Source organism: Portunus trituberculatus, chromosome 23 (assembly GCF_017591435.1).
Source record: "Portunus trituberculatus isolate SZX2019 chromosome 23, ASM1759143v1, whole genome shotgun sequence".
Lineage (NCBI taxonomy): Eukaryota > Metazoa > Arthropoda > Malacostraca > Decapoda > Portunidae > Portunus > Portunus trituberculatus.
The window spans coordinates 16,015,491-16,037,068 of NC_059277.1; the positions used below are offsets into that span (position 1 = coordinate 16,015,491).

General features: G+C 36.1%; 1 protein-coding gene across 1 annotated transcript; it reads left to right on the forward strand.

Moving 5' to 3' along the window:
- Window positions 1–1,938: 1,938 nt before the first annotated feature.
- LOC123507728 lies at window positions 1,939–6,642 on the forward strand. The gene is made up of 7 exons (XM_045260889.1): window positions 1,939–1,959; window positions 2,095–2,169; window positions 2,260–2,426; window positions 3,190–3,261; window positions 4,366–4,409; window positions 4,925–5,119; window positions 5,949–6,642. The coding sequence occupies exons 1-7, from the start codon at window positions 1,939–1,941 to the stop codon at window positions 6,353–6,355; spliced, it is 981 nt and encodes a 326-aa protein (XP_045116824.1). The 3' UTR covers window positions 6,356–6,642.
- Window positions 6,643–21,578: the final 14,936 nt, after the last annotated feature.

Sequence of the window (21,578 nt, forward strand, 5' to 3'; positions counted from 1 at the left end):
TTATGTTTTTCCCCCATTTTTTGATAGGAAAGCCTACATTGCTATGCTTTATGAAAGCCAGTAGTGAAGCATTGAATATTAGTGGTTACTTTACTAATGGGTCTATTTGATGGAGGAGGTGGTTCACCTCCCAAGCCCCTTGGTGACGTAGACAAGAATTTGAGTAAGTAAATAATTCTATACACATATGGATCATCTTGGTTTTGAAAAGTATTAATCATTCCACCCTTGTATATCTATATCCTCCCACATTCTAGGTGACATTAAGAGAACACCCTTTTTTTCCACTCCTTTGCTTTTATCATTTGCTGCACACCACACCACTTCTTTCATACCTTCCTATACCTCACATTCACTCTCCCTCAAACACTCAGTAATGCCCACCTGCCTTCCTTTATAAACACCCTGCTTAGGTTTGGAGAAACACAGGCAACAAACTATCCATTTATTGTATTTAATGCTTCCAGGTGTAAAGGATAACCTCTGCCAGCCTACACATAACTAACTTTAACCCTAAACTAACAGAGTATAACTTCAGTAACTTAACCTAATCAAATTGATGGGTCTCATCGATTTGAAGAATTTCCAATATTGATATTCAATTATAGAAGGTTGGAAATGGCAGCTCACAAGAAATTCATCCACACATGAATGTGTCTTAATGACAAGTGCAATCAGTACGTGTCTGCAACACAATAACAGTACATTACCCTAATGCTGAAAATATCAATAAGAGCATACAAAATATCTTTAAAACTGAAGTGTAGGGACATTAACTATCTATCTATGTATAGACAAAGCCAACACCCTCCTATAGGAGGACAACAAAAATGAGGCAACTACACACACACCATATACACTTCCACTGTGTATGAGGAGTATGAGGGCAGGAAGACACTTTCTCCTTGAGAGGATTGTTTACTTCATAAATGGATAGTGAGATAGATCTGCAATAAATATGCTTGTGATGGTTTAACTAACATTTGTTGTCATTGTTCATAACAGTACAGATGGAAATGCTACTGCAGCACTTCCAACGCCTAACACAGCTGAACCTTGTGCTGCTGCCGAGACATCCACCGTCTCAGTGGATGATGCAGCAACAGGTTGTAGAGGTTGAGCACCATCTCTGAAAGAAAATTAATAAATAAAAAAAAAAACAAGTAAAATAATATATATATATATATATATATATATATATATATATATATATATATATATATATATATATATATATATATATATATATATATATATATATGTGTGTGTGTGTGTGTGTGTGTGTGTGTGTGTGTGTGTATACAGTAAGGTCTCGGTTTACGTCAGAGTTACGTTCTTGAAACATGACGTAAGTCGATTTTGTACGTAACTCGAGTTTCCGTACATTTCAAAGCATATTATCGAGTTTTCAACCAATCATTGTTTATGGTCATTCAGGTAAGTTAAAGGTTATATTGTTATATTATTTACAACTACGTAGGAATATGAAACACAAGTTTGTTTTTGTTGTTGATTAGGGCTACGAACGCGAAGGACTGCAGGGCCCGTACTTATAAACACTAAGATGACGTCCTAACGGTAAGAAGTTGTCCTTAATCACAAAAATGGCGGAATTCGAGTCTTAAATCCTTAAGACGGCATCCTAAGCCCTAAAGATGCGTCTTACTGCTAAAACACCTCCCGAGGTGTTTTAGCAGTAAGACGCGCTCCTAAGATTTCATCCTAAAAGTAAACATGGCCGCTCGAGGGGGACCGCACCGCCACCACCTGCGATAGAGACGGTCGTTTCGTGAGAGGAAGGACGTCCTGAATAAGCTAGGTGACCGTGAGCTGGTGAAGAGGTATTGGCAGGATCCTGCTGGTATCATTTTCGTGACAAATTTGGTGCGGGAAAGGCTGGAGAGACCAACTGCAAGGAACAAGGCCTCTCTCCCCGAGATGCAAGTTATCTTCACTGCGGTAACTCGCTATAGGAAAGATGCAGCAGTGCAGCACTGATGACTTGGGGCCCTCACAACAGACCATCAGCAGTGATACAATGCCATCCTCTCTTAATTCATAAGATTTTTAGTCACTCAACTGGAGTTTCTGCAGATTGCTGGCTTCCCTGAAGTGATCGGTGGCATTGATGGAACGCACGTAATGATTGTGGCTCCTAGAGAGTATAAGGTAGAGTTTGTCAACAGGAAGAGATACTACAGCATCAATGTGCAGTTTGTGTTTGATGCTTGATACCACATTATTGATGTGGTTGCAAAGTGGCCGGGATCGGTTCACGATGCAAGAATACTTGTTCAAAGTGGACTCTGCACGATATTTGACAACGGCATCGTCCCAGCTGGGTGTCACTTACAGGGAGATAGTGACTATCCCAGCAAGAAGTGGCTACTGACTCCATACCTCAGACCACAGTCTTCTTATAACAGGTAAGCTACTGAGTAGTAAAATTTTGATAAAAAGCTATCTAATTAATTATCCCACATCACACAAAACTAATTATTTACCTCCCATAGTTACACTTTTTCATATAAACTAATGTAAAGTGCTAAATTAATGAATTAGGTATTTTTGAAATATTATTGCAGTTTCACACAATCTTAACCCTCCCCCCAACCTTACTGGATTTCTCCATAAGATGAAGTAACCTAACCTAACATTTTGTAACCTCCTCATTGGGTTGACATCATCCCCCATTAAGGAGTAACTTAACATTTTGAAACTGATAAGGTAAAGTAATTTAACATTGTGTAACCTCCTACCTGGGGAGCTTTGCCCCCTCTGGATCCCCCAAAAGTATACGTATCATTAATATCTGATAAGGTAAAATGGGGCTAGAAATGCTCCATAAAGTAAAATGTAGACCCTGCAGAGGGCTATAATTATGTAAAGTGTGTTGGTTGAATCACCAATACAAGTAAATTTCATGAAAATTTCCAAATATTTAAGAGTTTCTTCTTTTTTATTCTAAGTTTTCATGTGAATATATTAACCTAACCAATGTTATACTAGAGATATTTTTTTTTTTATGTTTCATAATATTTAAGCTATCATGTCACAAATCATTATCATACAATGAATCTTAACTTAACCTTATACATGACATAACCTAAATGTTTGCAGAAATTAAATTAATGCATCATACCAATTTCAAGTACTGCATTGTAAGATTGAAATCTATATTAATTTCAGGGCCCACAAGAAAACCTGCAGCGTTGTTGAGAGGCATCGGGCAGCTGAAGCGACATTTTCACATGCTACACAGTGAGATCCGAGTTGGTCCTCCATCCAAGGTCTGCCAAATTGTAGAGGTTTGTGCACTGCTGCACAACATCTGCAAAGCAAGAAACATCATTCTTCCTGAGGAAGAAGAACATCTTGCTGCAGCCGAGGATGGAGGCAACGAGGAGCGACTCCTAGCACAGAAAGTTCAAAGTCGCCATGAAGTAATCCTTTACAGGGATGAATTTGTTGTGCTTCACTTCAAGTAAGTAACACAACCCATAATGCTGATTATAGTAGCATTCTTCAGTTTTTCCCTCTGTCACTTTGTTATTTATATTTATATGTCTTGTTTTGTTGTGTGTGCACTGTTATGTTGGTGATTTCATCTTCCTTGCCTCACTCTCTGCCAGTCACCCACTATTGAAAAGATAGAGTTCTTCACAGATACCACAGTATCACTGTTCAGCCTTACAATATTTAAATGGGTTATGATGAATGTGTATCTCAGCAACATCTAAAAATAATTAACACACTTTCACAACTAACTTAAATGATTCTTTCTTAATTATTTTTTCACTGATTTTTATGAGTGTGGCATTGACTACATTATCAATTGTTCTGTAGTTTTATATATATATATATATATATATATATATATATATATATATATATATATATATATATATATATATATATATATATATATATATATATATATATATATATATATATATATATATATATATATAATGTGTGATACAACATCAAGCAGTAAATCAATGTCTTTCTTTTACAGCATTGATGAGTGATGAGACACCAGTGTCATGACTGCTGAGATTGGTGTTATTCTCATGTAAGTAGTTTTTTTTTTTTTTCCCATACCTGAAGTAAGTAGATTGTAGGTTGAGCATATAGAAACTGCAGTTAATTTTGTGTTAACACTAATATTTGGTTGAGTGGTTACAAACAAAAACAAATAGTACATTATTTATATCTTTATTACTATTTTTTATTTGTTTGTTTCAGGTACTCTAGTTTTTGTGTGTAGTACATGTACTTAGCCTGTTCTGCTTCTTGCTTCCTTTCCTGAGCCATTATAGATTCTTCAAGGAGTGCAAGCTCAAGCTTCCTTTTCTCCTGCAGGTGGATGATGTCCTCCTCATCCACAAACACCAGTGATATACCAGGCAAGTCTAGCCCCTGTTGGTGCTGCAAGTGGTGTGGCAGGTGCCTCCTCCTCAACACCTACTGCCTCGGTCACCACTTCTCTCTGTTGGGCTGCCTCTGCCACTTCCCCAGCATCATCTGCTGCCTGCACACTGCTGGCATCATTAGTTCTAACTTCAGAAACTAAGGTGATAATGTTTTTGGTTTTATTGCTAAGGACAAAAGTAACAGAAACCAGTAAATCTAGCTAAAGGCGGTGTCACACTAGCACTTTTTCCGTCGACTTTTTCCGTCGTTTTTCAGAAAATCGACAATATTTTGGCTGCAGCCTGTCACACACAAACTGTGTTTCGTCGTCACTTTCCGTCGTCACTTCCCGCCAACACAGACGATAATGTAAACAAACATGGAGGCCACGTCGCGGCAAAGATACGCTGCTCTGAAAGTAATACTGTGTATTACGAAACTTAGACGAGCTAAACAAGCCAAAAAGCGCGCATGGATGCGTTCATGGTTAGCTCGTCGGAAAAGTGAAAGTGTGTACCACAGGCTGTTGAAAGAGCTGAGTTTAGAGGATCACGAGACGAGAACTGGACCAGGCTGGACAAGGACCAGTACCACAGACTTCTTGAGTTAGTAACACCTCTCATCGCCAAAAGTGACACTAAGATGAGGAAAGCTGTCACTGCAGGAGAGCGTTTGACACTGACACTTCGTTACTTAGCCACAGGTTAGTCTCAATGATAAGTAGAGGTATATTTTTGGGCACACCTGAAGAATGACGGTCCCACCTGACTCAGCTGCTAGGCACGGGCCCAAGTTGCCAGGTAAGCACTATCTGCTGTGGTTACGCACACACGATGCTTGTCTCCCGACATAAAAATTATCCCACACATACACACAATAGTGTGGTTGAGAGTTCGAGAGTGTATCAGTGTGTGACATAGCTCGCTGACAGTATGTAGGGGAGCAGCATGGTAACACTGCAGCAGAAAATGCATAACTGACAGCTTTGGCCTGCTCCTAGCAACTGAGCCATGCGGGACCGTCACTTTTTAAGAGTGCATATTTTTGTAACTGACTGATGTTAAGTTAGCCTAAGAAATGCCAGGAAAAAAGTTAACTACTGTAAATTTACTGATATATATATTTTGCAAGTGCACCCACTCACTTTCAGAACCACTTACTATTTTTCCTAATCTCATCTAACTTGTAGAAAAATAACCTAACCTAACATAGTAAAAAAAAAATTTAAGAAATCTGTGGTGCTGTTATTATAAATTCGTAGTATGTATGTCAGGGTTTCTAATGGTTCAGCTTGATTAGTTCTTGCCATTGAGACAGGTAAAACTTTTTACTTAAAGCTTTCATGGTTCAGTTATATTGGTATTACAAATATTGTTTGACCTTGATAATGTTATACAACAATACAGAAGAGTAAATGGAAACTAGATAAGTGTTTATCAAAGCTAGATCTGAATCACCCCAGTTGACTTTAGAATATTGTATGCAAGCAAATATTTATCATACACCATGACTTACGCCATTCATAATTTCAGGGGAATCTCAAGTTTCACTTGCCTACCAGTTTTGCATCAGCCACAACCTCATCTCTTCAATAATACCTTCAGTATGTAGAGCCATCTACCAAGTTCTGCAGCCACAGTACCTTTACCTACCAAGAAACCAAAGTGAGTGGCAGCATGTTGCAAGCCAGTACTATGCAAGGTGGAATTTTCCTATGTGCATTGGGGTTCTAGATGGCAAGAGGGTACTAATTTCTAAGCCACCATGTTCTGGGTCTGAATATTATGACTACAAGGGCCATTTTAGTCTCATCATGATGGCACTTGTAGATGCAGACTACAAATTCATGTATGTTGACGTAGGTGCTAGTGGTCGAGCTAGTGATGCTGGAGTGTGGAGAGATGTGGCCTCAGAGATGCTATTGAGGGAAAAAAAATAAATATTCCATCTTCTACCTCTATTCCATTCACCAGGAGGCAGTGTCCTTTTGTAATAGTTGGTGATGATGCCTTTCCTCTCAAAACGTACCTCATGAAGCCATATCCTGGGAAAGACCTACCCAATGAAAAGCTAGTTTTCAACTATCGTCTGTCACGTGCAAGGCGTACATCTGAAAATGCTTTTGGAATAATGGCTGGTAGATTTCAGATTTACAAAAAACCTATCAACACATCTCCTGAGAATGTTAAAGATATAGTTCTTGCCACTGTAGTACTCCACAATTATCTACGGTAAATTCTGGAAAAAGCATGCAGCATCACACAACACACATGGAGAGCATAGGCATGAAGAAGTGGAAGACGTCCTCCAGGAAGCATTTCAGAGACTACCACCCATTGGCCGAGGTCACAGTAATGATGCTAAGGTGGTGCGGGAAACATTTGAAGAATACTTCAATAATGAAGGAAGTGTCCCTTGGCAAGCAGAGAGAATGCTCATGCACTAATTCTGCTATGAATAAATGTTTCAATTGTATATATTCTTATATATGTAATATTGGTCAGGATTAAGTTTTTTTGCTGCATGTTCTATAGTCTGGATAAAGTGTTTTTGTACTAAGTTGTATAGGTTGGATTAATATTATATTGTAGTAAGTTTTATAATGTGGATTATGTTTATTTGTGATATGGGGAGTCATTTAAAATGGATGAAGTTTACTTGCTATGGTTATAACTATAACAGTTGGCATGAATGTTATTTCCATTAATAAGATGAATTACAGTTTGCTATTTTTTTTTCCTTTTTCTTTTCTGGTATTGATCATGAATAAGGGAGTGTTACCCTTGTATAAGTTTACATGCCTTCATACTTTCTCTGCTACCTTTTAAATATCATTATTAGTAACAACAAACTTTTTTTTGCATTAAAATAACAGACATAAATATTAACTGTATTTCCTGAGAGAGGCATCATATTTTAATTTTTACTGTTTTGAAAAATTGTGCTTCTGTGATGAAATAAAACATGCTTGATTTGAGACAACTTTATATATTTTGCCTTGAATTATAATTTTTCATCACTCCCAATAGCTGAAAGGCTGCTGACATCCTTTCAGCAGAGGGCAGGTCACGCATCCAGTGCGTCACCATCCTGCCAAAACTGAAACTGAAATCATCTTTTTCTTTATTTGCCTCATTTAGGTTTTGTAGGGCTTCTCTGCACTCTTCCTCAATGTGGCTTACGTCATGTCTCCTCCTCTTGCATTTGCTTGATGGGGTAGTGCCAGAAGAGTGAACAGGTGTCATTCCTGTTGACAGCAATGCACTGCCTGCCACTGGTGAAGGTGCCTCTACTTCAGCTGTATTACCTAAACACAACGGTGAAGGTAATGAAGTAGTACAGGGAGATGCCGATGAGGTGTTGATGAGGAGTTGAGGAGCTGCTGGGGGATGCAATGGACGCCTCCTGTGTCCCATCTTAGTTAGTCTACATCGATTGGGTTAGGTTGACTTTCAAATTTTATAACAAATACTCTGTAGTTTCTGGGGAAAATACTATCTAAAAATGAAAAAGGATATTTGGCCCAGAAAAAATAGCCAACATGCCACAGTGTAGGGGATCACTACAATTACAAGATGTGTAATTAGAATTTTGTGTGAATTGTCCATGGCGTACATGGCAGTATTCATAAAGCTTATCACCAAGGTGTGCCATTAGCAATCTTTTAAACCCTGACAAGGTGGAGGAAGGTGGTTAGGTTGAGGTTAAGTTGGAATTTTTTTCGTAGTTATATTTTATGGTTAGTTTGTTGGTGGTTGTTTTCTATCTATGGTTAATCAGCCTACAAGGAAAGAGGAAATTGATCGTTCTCATTACCTGCTGTAATGTTGCTAAGTTCTGGGAAGCTGTCTTGGAGGGCACACGTGATAGTATTGTATGCCGCTCTTTTCAGGGTTTTCTTCAGGTACGAGTTGTCCGTGTGGTCCCACAGACACTTATGGCTCCTTATGTTCTCCACAAGGAACTCCTCTGAAAGACGTGTCCATCTTGGATGCTGTTTTCCCTCCATTCTAAACTACTAAAGTGTAGTGGTAGAACCAATGCACGTAGCAGCAGGTTGAGGAGACGCGGCAAGTCTTGTGGTCTTGGTCTTGGTATGTAAACAAAGGCAGAAAATTTGCCGACGGAAACGATCCCTATTGTCTGACAAATTCATGCGATAAGTTCATGCGGAACGGTGAAAAATCGACGGAAATCGCATTAGTCGACGGAAAAAGTGCTAGTGTGACACCGCCTTAAGGGTACAATGTGTTTGACTTAAATCCTATTCTGTTTGAAGGAAGCCCATGTCTAAGAAACTGTAAATCCCTAAGACTTGTTATCATTAACACATTCACCCACTACAACACCATATTTATGAGGGGGAAGAAGGGATAGGAATTAAGTTAACTTTATTAGTTTTTTTTTCTTTTCTTATTACTGTTTTAGCTGTTTGGTTAAAGAAAATAAAAATGAAATTTTCTCGACACTAGATAACAAATTTACCATTGTGTTTAACTCTAAGTTGTAAACTAAATGGGAACGAGTATTTTGGATTGCAGACATTTGAGACAACATTATGGCCTAATATTGCTATATCTACAAGTGGCTTATCCTTTGTTAAGGAAGGTGCATTCAATGATGCTTGCCTTATTGGTACACCCTTGAATAGGGTCCAAAATCTCAAAGATTAACTCATTGTGCTGGGAGAGAGGAGGGTTGGCAGGAGGTCCACCATCTGGAAAGAATAATATAATCTTATTGCTAATGAATTGCAAATACAAATAATTTATAAAGAACGTGTTTTCACATAACATACGTAACTCAGATGTGTGGTTGGAGTAATATTATTTGTCAGAGGTAGACACTGCATCATAATTAGTGTGTGCAATAAATGCATCCACTTCACAAAAAAAAAAAAAAAAAAAAAATGCAGGAAATGGCTGGCACTTTAATATATTAATCACTAGTACAAAACTTTCAATGTTGTTGCTTCCAAACTTAAAACAGGAACACTTTACTGAAATTTATTCCTTAAAGTGGTTAGGTTCCATGATCTAAATCTCAAGTGACCTTAACAGTAGACCTGCTGAAACTTAGTATTTACTCAAATACTAGTAACCTTTCTTGCAAAAAATAAATAACCATAAATAAATACTTTTCTTTAAGTGAAATTGCCTTACCTATTCAGTGCTTAAAAGGAATAATAAGATAAATCATATCTTTTGTTAGGGTAAAACTGAAATTTCTATCAAGCTCAAAAATATGAAAATCATGAAAATCTTGCTGCAACTCACACACAAATATAACAAAAATTAGCTCCCAAATTAATAACTCTTACCTGTGGCAGTCATGGCTTCTCTCTGCTTGCGGGTGTTCCGTCTTGCCTCAGATTTTATAACATGCCAATGTTTCTGGCACTCCTCAGTGCGGAGAATGTTTGACACGGCAGACACCTTCGCACTATTGCTCCTCCAAGCAGCATTTCTGGCTTCCTTAGAGCAGCCAGCTGTGGAGAAGTCGCTCCGGAGTATTTTTGCGAGAATTTTGTATAGGTGGGCTAGATGAAGGCGTCCAGTTTGTCTTCCTGTTTCTTTTCTTGTCTTGAGTCTCTTGAGTAGCCATGGTGTGCAGTCGAAGTTAGCGCCAAATGATTGTTGTTTTGACAAGATGACAACAGTGGTGGTAAATTTATACCTTCAATTATCAAGGTTAAAATGAAGAGGTGATTGTTGAAAACTAACTAGATAAATATGTTTTTTATTTAGATTATAATTTTTACGTATTTTCACCCGTTTCTTGCTAAATTCCTCAAAAAACCTTACATAACGTCTGCTCATGTTAGCAGTTAGCGATGTAAGCGCCTAAAGACGGTTACTTAACAAAGCATCCTGCTAGGAAAGATTCTTAGCGCTTAAGTCCCGTAGGTTAAGTACTTTTCCTAACTAAGACGGCATCTTTGTGGAGTTTTATAAGTACGGCCCCAGATCACGTCACCCGTGCACTTGTTGATGTTGATCGCTGTTCATCTCCACCAACAACATCAACAAGCGCACAGGTGACGTGATCTGGGTGACGGCTGCAGCGCTAATTTGCACTCCAAGGGACAGAGGACGACCGCGTAGATTCAGGCCAATCAACAAGCAGTATGGGTTTCACCAACGCACACACGATCAGCACCCCAGGTATAAATACTGGGTTGCAAGCATAGCTTCCTCAAAAAAAAAAAAAATAAATAAATAAAATATATAAATAAAAATATATATATAATAATAAAAATGATAATATTCAAAAGAAAATTAGCACTGTGGTCAAGCCCACAGCCTGTCATTCTCTTACTTTATTTCACCACTTCTCTTCCCACCCACTTTTTCTTAGCTAGCTTTTCTTCCTTCACCCCCCTTTAAAAAAAAAAAAAAGCAAAAACCTTCCTCAGTCAGCCCCTGAAGAAGCCACAAGCAAAACTAGTCAGGAATAAACTCAACTCCTTAAACCTGTGTTTCTTTCCACCTCCTCCTCCAATAACTTTACAGCTGAAATAATACATTTTCCTGTTTCAAATCACTTGCCAGTTTTTCTTGACCTCCCCAATTCGCCTAATGCAAATAAATTACATAAAGTAGAATTTAGAAATTTATCCAATTCAAATAAAGAAAATTTTCACACACGCTAAATACCCTTGACTGGCATACTCTTCTGTCTCCCAATGACATAAACTACAATTGTACGTATTTTGTAAACAAAACTAAAGAAATCTTTAATGTATGTTTCCCACTCCAACAAAACTAATATGTAACAGAAAAAAGACTTTGTAATCCGTGGATCACACAAGCAATAATAAACTCAATAAAAAGAAAAAATAATATGTACAAGGACTTCAAAATCGGAGCCATTACAGAATTAAGAGTTTAAACGTTATTGCAACACATTAAACCGTTTGATTAAACAAAGTCATCATATTACTTAAATATATTTGCGAATTTTAAAAATAACACCTAAAATATATGGGAAACCATAAATAGTTTATATAAGAAACACAAACACAGCAATACAGACTACATCTCTCAAAATAATATTAGATTAACTGATCCAGTACAAATAAGTGAAGCCTTCAATAAATTTTACATTAACATTGCCCCTACCTTAGATCAAATCCTGCCATCATCCACTGTTGATCCTTTAAACTTTCTCCAAGTTAATTATCCTACATCTATGGTGGTGCCTCCAGTCTACCCGCAAGAAGTTATTGAGATCATAAACTCAATAAAAAACAAAATAAAGTAATCCAAATGAAATCCCACTTTCAATAATTAAAGGAAACAAAGCTAAATTTGCAATTCCATTATCTATCCTTTTTAACCAATCTATTCATTCTGGAAAGTTTCCACAATGCCTCAAACATGCAACAGTTATCCCTATTTACAAAAAAGGCCCCAAAGATGACATTGGAAACTACAGACCTATCTCCCTATTAAATATCTTTTCTAAATTCTTTGAAAAATTAATGAAAAAGCATCTCAATAGCTTCCTACAAACTAGAAATATACGAAATACTTAACAATTTGGATTCCAACAAGGCCTAAATACTTTTAATGCTCTGAACACTTTCAATGAACAAATATACTCATCACTAGATGAGCAAAATTCTCTATTAAGTATATATGTTGATTTCTCAAAAGCATTTGATACAGTCAGACATGAAATTTTATTAATAGAACTAATCACCATAACTTACTAGGAATAACCTATGATGGAAACATGACTTTTAAACCGCATATATCAAATATCATGCTGAAATTATCCAGGATAGTATCCCTCCTGTACCAGATTAAAGATCTAGTTCCACAATATGTACTTATAATTCTATACAATGCACACATTTTACCACACTTACAGTACTGCATACCTATCTGGTGCAACACTTATCCAACACACCTGATACCAATCTTCAGATTGCAGAAAAAAATCATTAGAATCATAACATTCAGCGACTATTTTGCTCATACACAACCACTTTTTAAAGAGACAAATATATTAAAGTTATTTGACATTAACAAAGTGCAAATTGGAATTCAGATGTACAAACAAATTAAAGACAAAAACAATACAGCTATAAGACATGAACATAACTATCCTACACATACTCGAGACAACCTCGCCATACCACTTCACCATCTAACAATATTTCAACATTCATTATCCTTTACTGGCCCAAAAACATGCAATTCGATCCCAGAGCACATTAGATTATTACCCACAATACATTAATTTAAAAAACAACTTAAGAAACATATAATTTCCACATACTAAACCGACAATCAAACTTCACTCGTCGACATTCAATCAATCAAGCAACACAAATTAAAATAAAATCAAATAAATAGATATGTCACTGGTGTCACATATATTGCAATAAAAATATTGTGTATATATATATATATATATATATATATATATATATATATATATATATATATATATATATATATATGTTTGCATGTGTGTATGTATGGATGGATGCATGCTTGTATGCGCTATACTTGTATACATGTGTGTATGAACTATATTAAGTTAATATATACATTTATGTATATAAAGATGTAACAGACTATAAGATTATGCCTGCACTACTGCCAACATATGGAATGGGGTTGATAGGGAAAATATTGTTTATCTTGTCAGTAATGTTGCCCCAAAAGCCTCGGCTTTATATGGGCTGCTTTGTTAATAAAAAAAAAAAAAAGAAAGAAAGAAATAAAGAAAATGTAATATTTTATTTATACTACCTACAAAGCATAATAAAGTGTTTCAAGTGTTTGTATTTCACATACTTATACTATACATTGTTTTTTGGTTAATTTTCACAATTATCACTTTCCTGTCATTGAGGTTAATGGGTTAGATTAGGGTGCTATTACATCTCATGGCATAAAGAAAAAGTTTTCAGCAAACTACTTGCTCACATTATAATACAGTGGTACATATCTTTACTACTGGAAATTGTTAACTCCTAAGATATTAGTTTTACCAAATTTATATCATTAAGGTAAATCAGGTTAGGTTTAGTTAAGTTAGATTAGGGAAGTATATAATTGGTTTGATTAGATTTAGTTCATTGTTAAGGCAGATTTAGTTCTGTTTAGTTTGGTTACATTAGGTTTAATTTATTTTCTTACCAAACTTGTCATCAGTGCTGGGTAAGGTTTAGTTAATTTCCTGTCAAATTTGTTTAGATGAGTTATGTTAGGTTTAGTTAAGTTAGGTATAGCCAAGTTTGGTTTATTTATTTGTTTGTTTTTTGTTATTGTCATGCGTGAGAATTTTTATTTTGATAATTCTGATGAGCTTTGAATGAATCTAGTAACAATTTTCATTACAAATCAATGTTTTACATGTTTGGGGTGATTATGAAAATAGAAAAAAGATCTTCCTCCCCCCCCAAAAGTAGTTTCATTACAAAATGTTAGATAGGTGCATATATATATATATATATATATATATATATATATATATATATATATATATATATATATATATATATACACACATCTATTGTATAAATCAAGAGTTACCTGTGTATATATATATATATATATATATATATATATATATATATATATATATATATATATATATATATATATATATATATATATATATATGTGTGTGTGTGTGTGTGTGTGTATACAGGTAACTCTTGATATACACGATAGATGCATTCCAAGAGGCATCACGTATATCAAAATTCGCATAAAACAAACATGTAATTCTCATAAGAAACAACAGATAATAGGGGGGATGTGGGATGTGGTCCAAAAAATATTTGTGCAAAATACTCTATTTATTTGGCTAAATTAATGTTTATTAAATGTTTATTATTAAATGTTTATTATTTACCATTCTAAATACTAGAAGTGTATTTAAAGTAAAGGGAAAAGCAAGAAATAATAAGAGAAAGCAAAAAATAATAAGAGAAAACAACAAAACAAAGAAAACGTTAACACAACACTTACTGCGTCACTGCCTTCACCACTCACACCAGTCAGTCACCATCTTCCTGTGAACTTTACCACTTTATAAAAAATCCACTTATCAAAAATAACCCCACATGCAGAAGATGAAGGATGTTTTGGGGCCATCTTGGTGAATTATAGGCAGATTGAAGACATTTCGTCTGTACTCAGTACTGGCAGACTGCACATGAGGCATGAAAAGAGCAGGAGCTAGATCCAAGATTTTTTAACATCAGAGCAACCTCCTGCCACAAAATGTGGAATACATTCCAGCACATCAAAAGTCACCCCTACAGAAATTAAAATACAGGCAACCCCCTCTTAACGAAGTGGTCATGTTCTTAAAAAACCCTTCGTTAAGCGAAACTTCGTTAAGCGAACGGATTATAACAAGTTTAACCCCTGCTTTGAATTTCCATTGAGAGTAAACAAAGCGTAAGTGCATCATAGTACAGTGAAATGTTTAATGAAAATAAAAATTATGAAATTAAACATTTAGGCAGTTTAATTAAGTCATTATAATGTACACTAATGCATGTATGTACGCAACTTTATAATGTTGATGGTCTTAAATTTATGAAGAAAGGGAGAGTGAAATGGGAAAGACACTAACCAGCAACCTGTGGTATGTAAACAAAGGGCGCATCATTGTATTACATACAAAACTTATGTACCACATTTCCACAAGGCTTTACATTTTATCAATTGTAGAGCTTTCTAGTTATCATTGCAGTGCGCTGGTCCATTTGAAGTATCCTACGTGTGATATAGCTCCCGAAGTGATCAATACCAGACATATCTTTATGTACAGATTCTTATAATTCTGGAACCACTGCTCTGCATGAATGAGTCGAGCACATCTCCCGAGTCTTGTTCAGAACTTCCTCAGTATCTCGATGTAATGGTCTGTGTTGACCGTGACAGACCTTTCCTGTTCGTCCTCAAACCAAAAAGGGCCAATGATGCCATGTTTTGACATGGCCACCCAGGCAGTACATTTAACTGAGTGTAATGGACACTCAAGAACATCCTCTGGTGGTGCTGTGTCCCAGAAAAAAACGATGCAACGGTCTGTGTTGACCGTGACAGACCTTTCCTGTTCGTCCTCAAACCAAAAAAGACCAATGATGCCATGCTTTGACATGGCTACTCAGGCAGTACATTTAACTGAGTGTAATGGACGCTCAAGAACATCCACTGGTAGTGCTGTGCCCCAGAAAATACAGTTTTTACTGTTCACGTGGCCAGACAGAAAAAAATGTGCCTCCTCTGAGAACTACACATCATCAAGAAAGTCAGGATCCACATCAATTTTGTCACAAAACCATTGACACATAACGACTCTTTTGTCCTTATCCGCCTGCGTCAACTTCTGTTTGATCTGAATTATGTATGCATACAGGTGAAGGTCCTTTTTCAGTATCCGCCTAACTGATTCCCATGCAATGCCTAGCTCTTGGCTCCTACGTCGGACAGACTTCTTCGGGCTGCGACCAACAGAGTCCCTGACAGCAGCAACATTTTCAGAGGCCCTTGCACTCAAATGTCGTCGTTCTCACTTCTCTAGCTTTAGAGCTCAGTTTTTGCACACTTCCCGATCTCCTGAACTTATTCACCCATTGGTAAATCTGACTTTTATCAGGATAATCGTTAAAGTTAAACTCCCTTCGGAATCTTGCCTGCACTGATTTGAACGATTCTGTCTCAAAATAAGTCTCAACACAAAATATTTTTTGTTCACTTGTCCAAAGCATTTTTAGTACTAGCTGTTATTTTCCCTTGTTATCCTCTCTTCTAGTGGAATCTGCAACATAAAACGAATTGGATTACTTTTCACGATTTTATTCGCTATGATATGGGTTGCACTCATTTTGGGTCACCCTGTACCTAAAATTAAAGTAGTAGTATATATATATATATATATATATATATATATATATATATATATATATATATATATATATATATATATATATATATATATATATATATATATATATATATATATATATATATATATATATATATATATATATATATATATATATATATATATATATATATATATATATATATATATATATATATATATATATATATATATATATATATATATATATATATATATATATATATATATATATATATATATATATATATATATATATATAATTAATTTTCTTTTATTTCAGTTTCTTACCTTAGTGACTGAGTGGCAAATTATTGGACAAGAGTTTGAGTCAAAATGGAACTTTCTGAACTGTGTCGGGGCTGTTGATGGCAAACATGTACGGATCACGCCACCACCAGATTGTGGATCATACTTTTGGAACTACAAAGGGTACAACAACCTTGTTTTACTGGGAGTAGTTAATGCGAACTATGAATTCACTATGGCTGACATAGGAACAAACGGACGTGTTTGGAAAATGAATTTCAAATGGGAGACTTTAATCTTCCAGACGATGCTACCCCCTGTTAATTCTAATTGTAATTTGCCTTAGGTTTTTGTAGGAGATGAAGTATTTGCACTGAGACCTTATTTTATGAAACTTTATCTTCAAAAGGATTTGAATGCAGAGAATAGGATTTTTAACTACAGACTGTCTAGAGCAAGAAGAGTGGTTGAAAATGTTTTGGGGATAATGGCTTCTAGATTTAGAGTTTTCTATACTTCAATAAATTTGATATTATCCAGTATTGAAAAGATTGTTATGGCATGTGTTGTCTTTCACAATTATTTAAGAATGACTTGCCTTTCAAAATATTCTCCTGCAGAATGCTTCTATAGGGATGGTATTTCAAACAGAATAACTGTGCCAGGGTTATCAGTTGATCCTAATTCTGTTGCAAGTTTAGCGCAAGGTCAAGGAATACGAAACTATTCCCAAATTGCTAGAGACATACGTGTGAAATTTAAAGAATGCTTCAATAATGAGAGTGCAGTACCATGGCAAAAAAACTTTGTGTAAATAAAATAATAAAGTGTAGGCATAGGCTATTGTTTTTTGTAAAGACATTATAAAACTATTAAAATGAAGGTAAATGAATTGCACTGACCCACTTTCTGTAAATAAAATATAAAGTATTTGAGTTCTTTGTCACTTACCTCATCATTCATGTTGTCAATATCCACCAGATTAGAGCAGCTGTCTCGCGGAACGTCCTGATTTAAAACAAACATCATCTCCTCATAATACCAAAGACGTATATATATATATATATATATATATATATATATATATATATATATATATATATATATATATATATATATATATATATCATCTGCTGAGGTCCCAGACTTCTTCAAGTTTTCAATTTTCTTGTACTCTCTCCTAAAACATGCTCATAAGAAGTTGATTTTTTTTTTATCACGGCGTCACGTGTGCAGTCAGGCTCGAGTTCTTCCAATATTTCCTGCAGAGCTGCTAGCCCTTTGTCTCTGGCTACTATATTCGAATAGTCTTTTGATTTAAATTTCCATAACACAGGATGATCCCGATATGTATGTATGAATTCAAGTATGACTTCCTTCTCATTCCTCTTTTCATTAATGGCAGCCATTATTCCTTCTTTCGCTAATGTTTCCTCTAGTAGGTTTGGAGCACAACTGAGGTTCGATGCTCGACACCTGTTCACACACTCAAACTGTTCGTTGGACAATGAAACCCCGCCCACTAACGTCAAGATGAGCCTGACTTTCATCGAGCTGTTCGACGAGCGCGCTCGACAACCAAATACCCCATTCACACGCTTGAACATCACTTCAGTTGTCGAACCGGGCTCGATGAGCCATTCGACCATGTAAACCCCCATTTACTCTCGAAGTGAAGGTGAATATTTTTCACAGACACGAGAGAGGCGACAAAACTATATTATATAGCATTGCTCGCCAACATCTTGACTCCATCTACTGTATCAACTATTTTCAAGTCAGCAGACTCTATTAAGAAGGCTGGTAAGACCATATCTTCCTTGCAAGCTAAAAGAACCACCTGAACTCGTGACTCTCCAATGGATAAAATGGAAAGCCAATTATGGAAATGTGGTACATAAGTTTTGCATGTGGCACAATGATGCTCCCTTTGTTTATATTCCACAGGTTGCCGGTTAGTATCTTTCCCATTTCACTCTCCCTCCCTTCATGAAATTTAAGATCATCATTATAAAGTTATGTACATACATACATTAGTGTACATTATAATGACTTTGATTAAACTGCCTAAATGTTTAACTTCATAATTTTTACTTTCATTAAACCTTTCACTGTACTAAGATGCACTCTCACTTTGTTTACTCTCAATGGAAGTTCAAGTCAGAGGTTAAACTTGTTATAATTGGTTTGCTTAACGAAATTTCGCTTAACGAAGTGTTTTTAGGAACATAACCCATTCGTTAAGCGGGGCTTGCCTGTACAGTAATACTCCGCTTAATGAACGTTCATTTAACAAATTTCCGGTTTAACATACTATATAAAGTTAGACCAAAAATCCGCATAATGTACAACCACATCAGTTTTAGCGAATTTTCTGGGTTTGAATTTGCCGGGTGAGGGACCGAACGCGGTAGTTTCACTGTGATTGGCTGGCTCCCCGCCTCTGTCTCTAGCGCTCCTGGAACTGGATCCAAGATTCTTTAACAACGTCAGAGCAACCTCTTGCAGCGAAATGGCATCCATGAATGCGTGGAGGGATGGTGACAAGGTTACTATCAGGTTGCTCTGGGGTTGCTGAGAATACCACCTCTCCAGGTGGTGTTACTGTCTTATATAATGCATTTATTTTCACAAAACATTTCTATTAGCTTTTTGCGAACCTTGCCCCCAAGAAAGCATTGTTTTGTAATGCATAAAGTGAAATCTTACATGTAATACCAAAAAATAAAGCAGAGATGAGATGAGCCACAGACGAAGCGGGAGACTCGCCACCACTCGGCCGCTTCTTATTCTTGTGACCCCTTTGCTTGCGTGTTACTTTCATCATGATGTTTATGTTTTCACTATTAATGAAATACCACGGTATTTCATTAATAATTCACTATCACTCAGTGCCACGGAGTCAAGGTTATCCTTGTGGCATGAGCGTATATGAATACTAAGATATGATAACCATTATAGCAGGCAATAGAGGAGTGGAAACAAATATCATGGGGAAAGACAACACGCAGGCTAAAAGGGTTACAAGAAGAAGAAGAAGCGGCTGAGTCGCTACGAGTCTCCCAATTTGTCTGTGGCTCATCTCATCTCTGCTTTATTTCTTGGTATTCCATGTAAGATTTCACTTTATGCATTACAAAACAATCCTTTCTTTGGGGCTAGGTTTATAAAAAGCTAACAGAAATGTTGTTTTGTGAACATAAATGCGAGAATGTGAGAGAATTTGTACGTAGCTTCTCTAACTTCCAATGACTCATATGACATTATAAAAGTAGTGGTACACCGGTGACCCAATGTGCTGCCAAACGTATATATAATTATTATTATTTTTTTTAACCCATGTGGTATGTTGGGGACCAGCCCAGAACGCATCCCCCCCTATTTCCATTATTTCCTATGGGAAAAGTACGTCTGCTTAACGAATTTTCGCTCTACGAACAGCTTTGACACTCCCTATCCTGTTCGTTAAGTGGAGTATTACTGTATATATAAATACATACATACATATATATATATATATATATATATATATATATATATATATATATATATATATATATATATATTATTTTACTTGTTTTCTTTATTTATTAACTTAATTTCTCTCAGAGATGGTGCTCAACCTCTACAACCCGTTGCTGCATCATCCACCGAGAGGGTGGATGTCTTGGCACCAGCAGGAGGTTCAGGTGTGTTAGGCGTTGGAAGTGCTGCGGTAGCATTTCCATCTGTACTGTTATGACCAATGACAACAAATGTTAGTTAAACCATCACAAGCATATTTATTACAGATCTATCGCACTATTTATATAAGAGGTGAACAATCCTCTCAAGGAGGAAGTATCTAAGACAAGGCACCTGTCCCTCTTCCTGCCCCCATACTCCTCATACACAGTGTAAGTGTATATGATGTGTGTGTGTGGTTGCCTAATTTTTGCTGTTCTCCTTTTGAAGGAGGGTGCTGGCTTTGTCTATACATAGATAGATAGTTAATGTCCCTAAACTTCAGTTTCAAAGATATTTTGTATGTTCTTATTGATATTTTCAGCAGGATAGTAAGGTATTGTTATTGTTTTGAAGACAGGTACAGAGTGCACTTGTCATTAAGACACATTAATGTGTGGATGCATTCCTTGTGAATTGCCATTTCCAACCATATATACACCTTTCATAATTGAATATCATCAGAAATTCTTCAAATCAATGAGACCCATCAATTTGATTAGGTTAAGTTACTGAAGTAATACTCTGTTAGTTTAGGGTTAAAGTTAGTTATGTGTAAGGTGGCAGAAGTTTTCTTTACATCTGGAAGCATTGAATACAATAAATGGATTAGTTTGTTGCCTGTGTTTCTCCAAACCTAAGGAGGGTGTTTATAAAAGAAGGCAGGTGGGCATTACTGAGTGTTGGAGGGAGAGTGAATGTGAGGTATAGGAGGGTATAACAGAAGTGGTGTAGTGTGTGGCAAAGGAGAAAAGCAAACAAGTGGAAAAAAAGGGTCACCTAGGCTGTGGGAGGATATAGATATACAAGGATGGATTGGTTAATACTTTTCGAAACCAAGATAATCCATATGTGTATAGAATGATTTACTCACTCAAATTCTTGTCTATGTCTTCAAGGGGCTTAAGAGGTGGACCACCTCCTACATCAAATAGACCCATTATTAAAGTAGCCACTAATTTTCAGTGCTTCACTACTGGTTTCATAAAGCATAGCAATATAGGCTTTCCTATCCAAAAATGGAAAAAAAAAAAATAATGCCTTGCAGGCTTAGTTTATTAATTATCACTGCTACCTTATTGTGGTTGCCTAAATATCTCTTTTGCTTAAGTACCTTAAAAAAAGCCAGTTTTACAAGTGCCATTACAGGTTTGTTACACCTTATCACTGTGAATATTTCCATCACTAGACACACGCACTTCCTTACTTGAATATCAACACTGGAAATTATTCTTCATATCAATGTACATATCTTAAGTGACATTGTTAATTAAGGATAAGTTACGTCA

Coding starts and splice junctions, on each gene's coding strand:
- LOC123507728 (XM_045260889.1), top strand. CDS start 1,939: ATGCAAGTTATCTTCACTGCG. Junction 2,170..2,259: donor TGGCTCCTAGAGAGTATAAG/GTAGAGTTTGTC, acceptor GTGGTTGCAAAG/TGGCCGGGATCGGTTCACGA. Junction 3,262..4,365: donor ACATTTTCACATGCTACACA/GTGAGATCCGAG, acceptor TTTCTCCTGCAG/GTGGATGATGTCCTCCTCAT.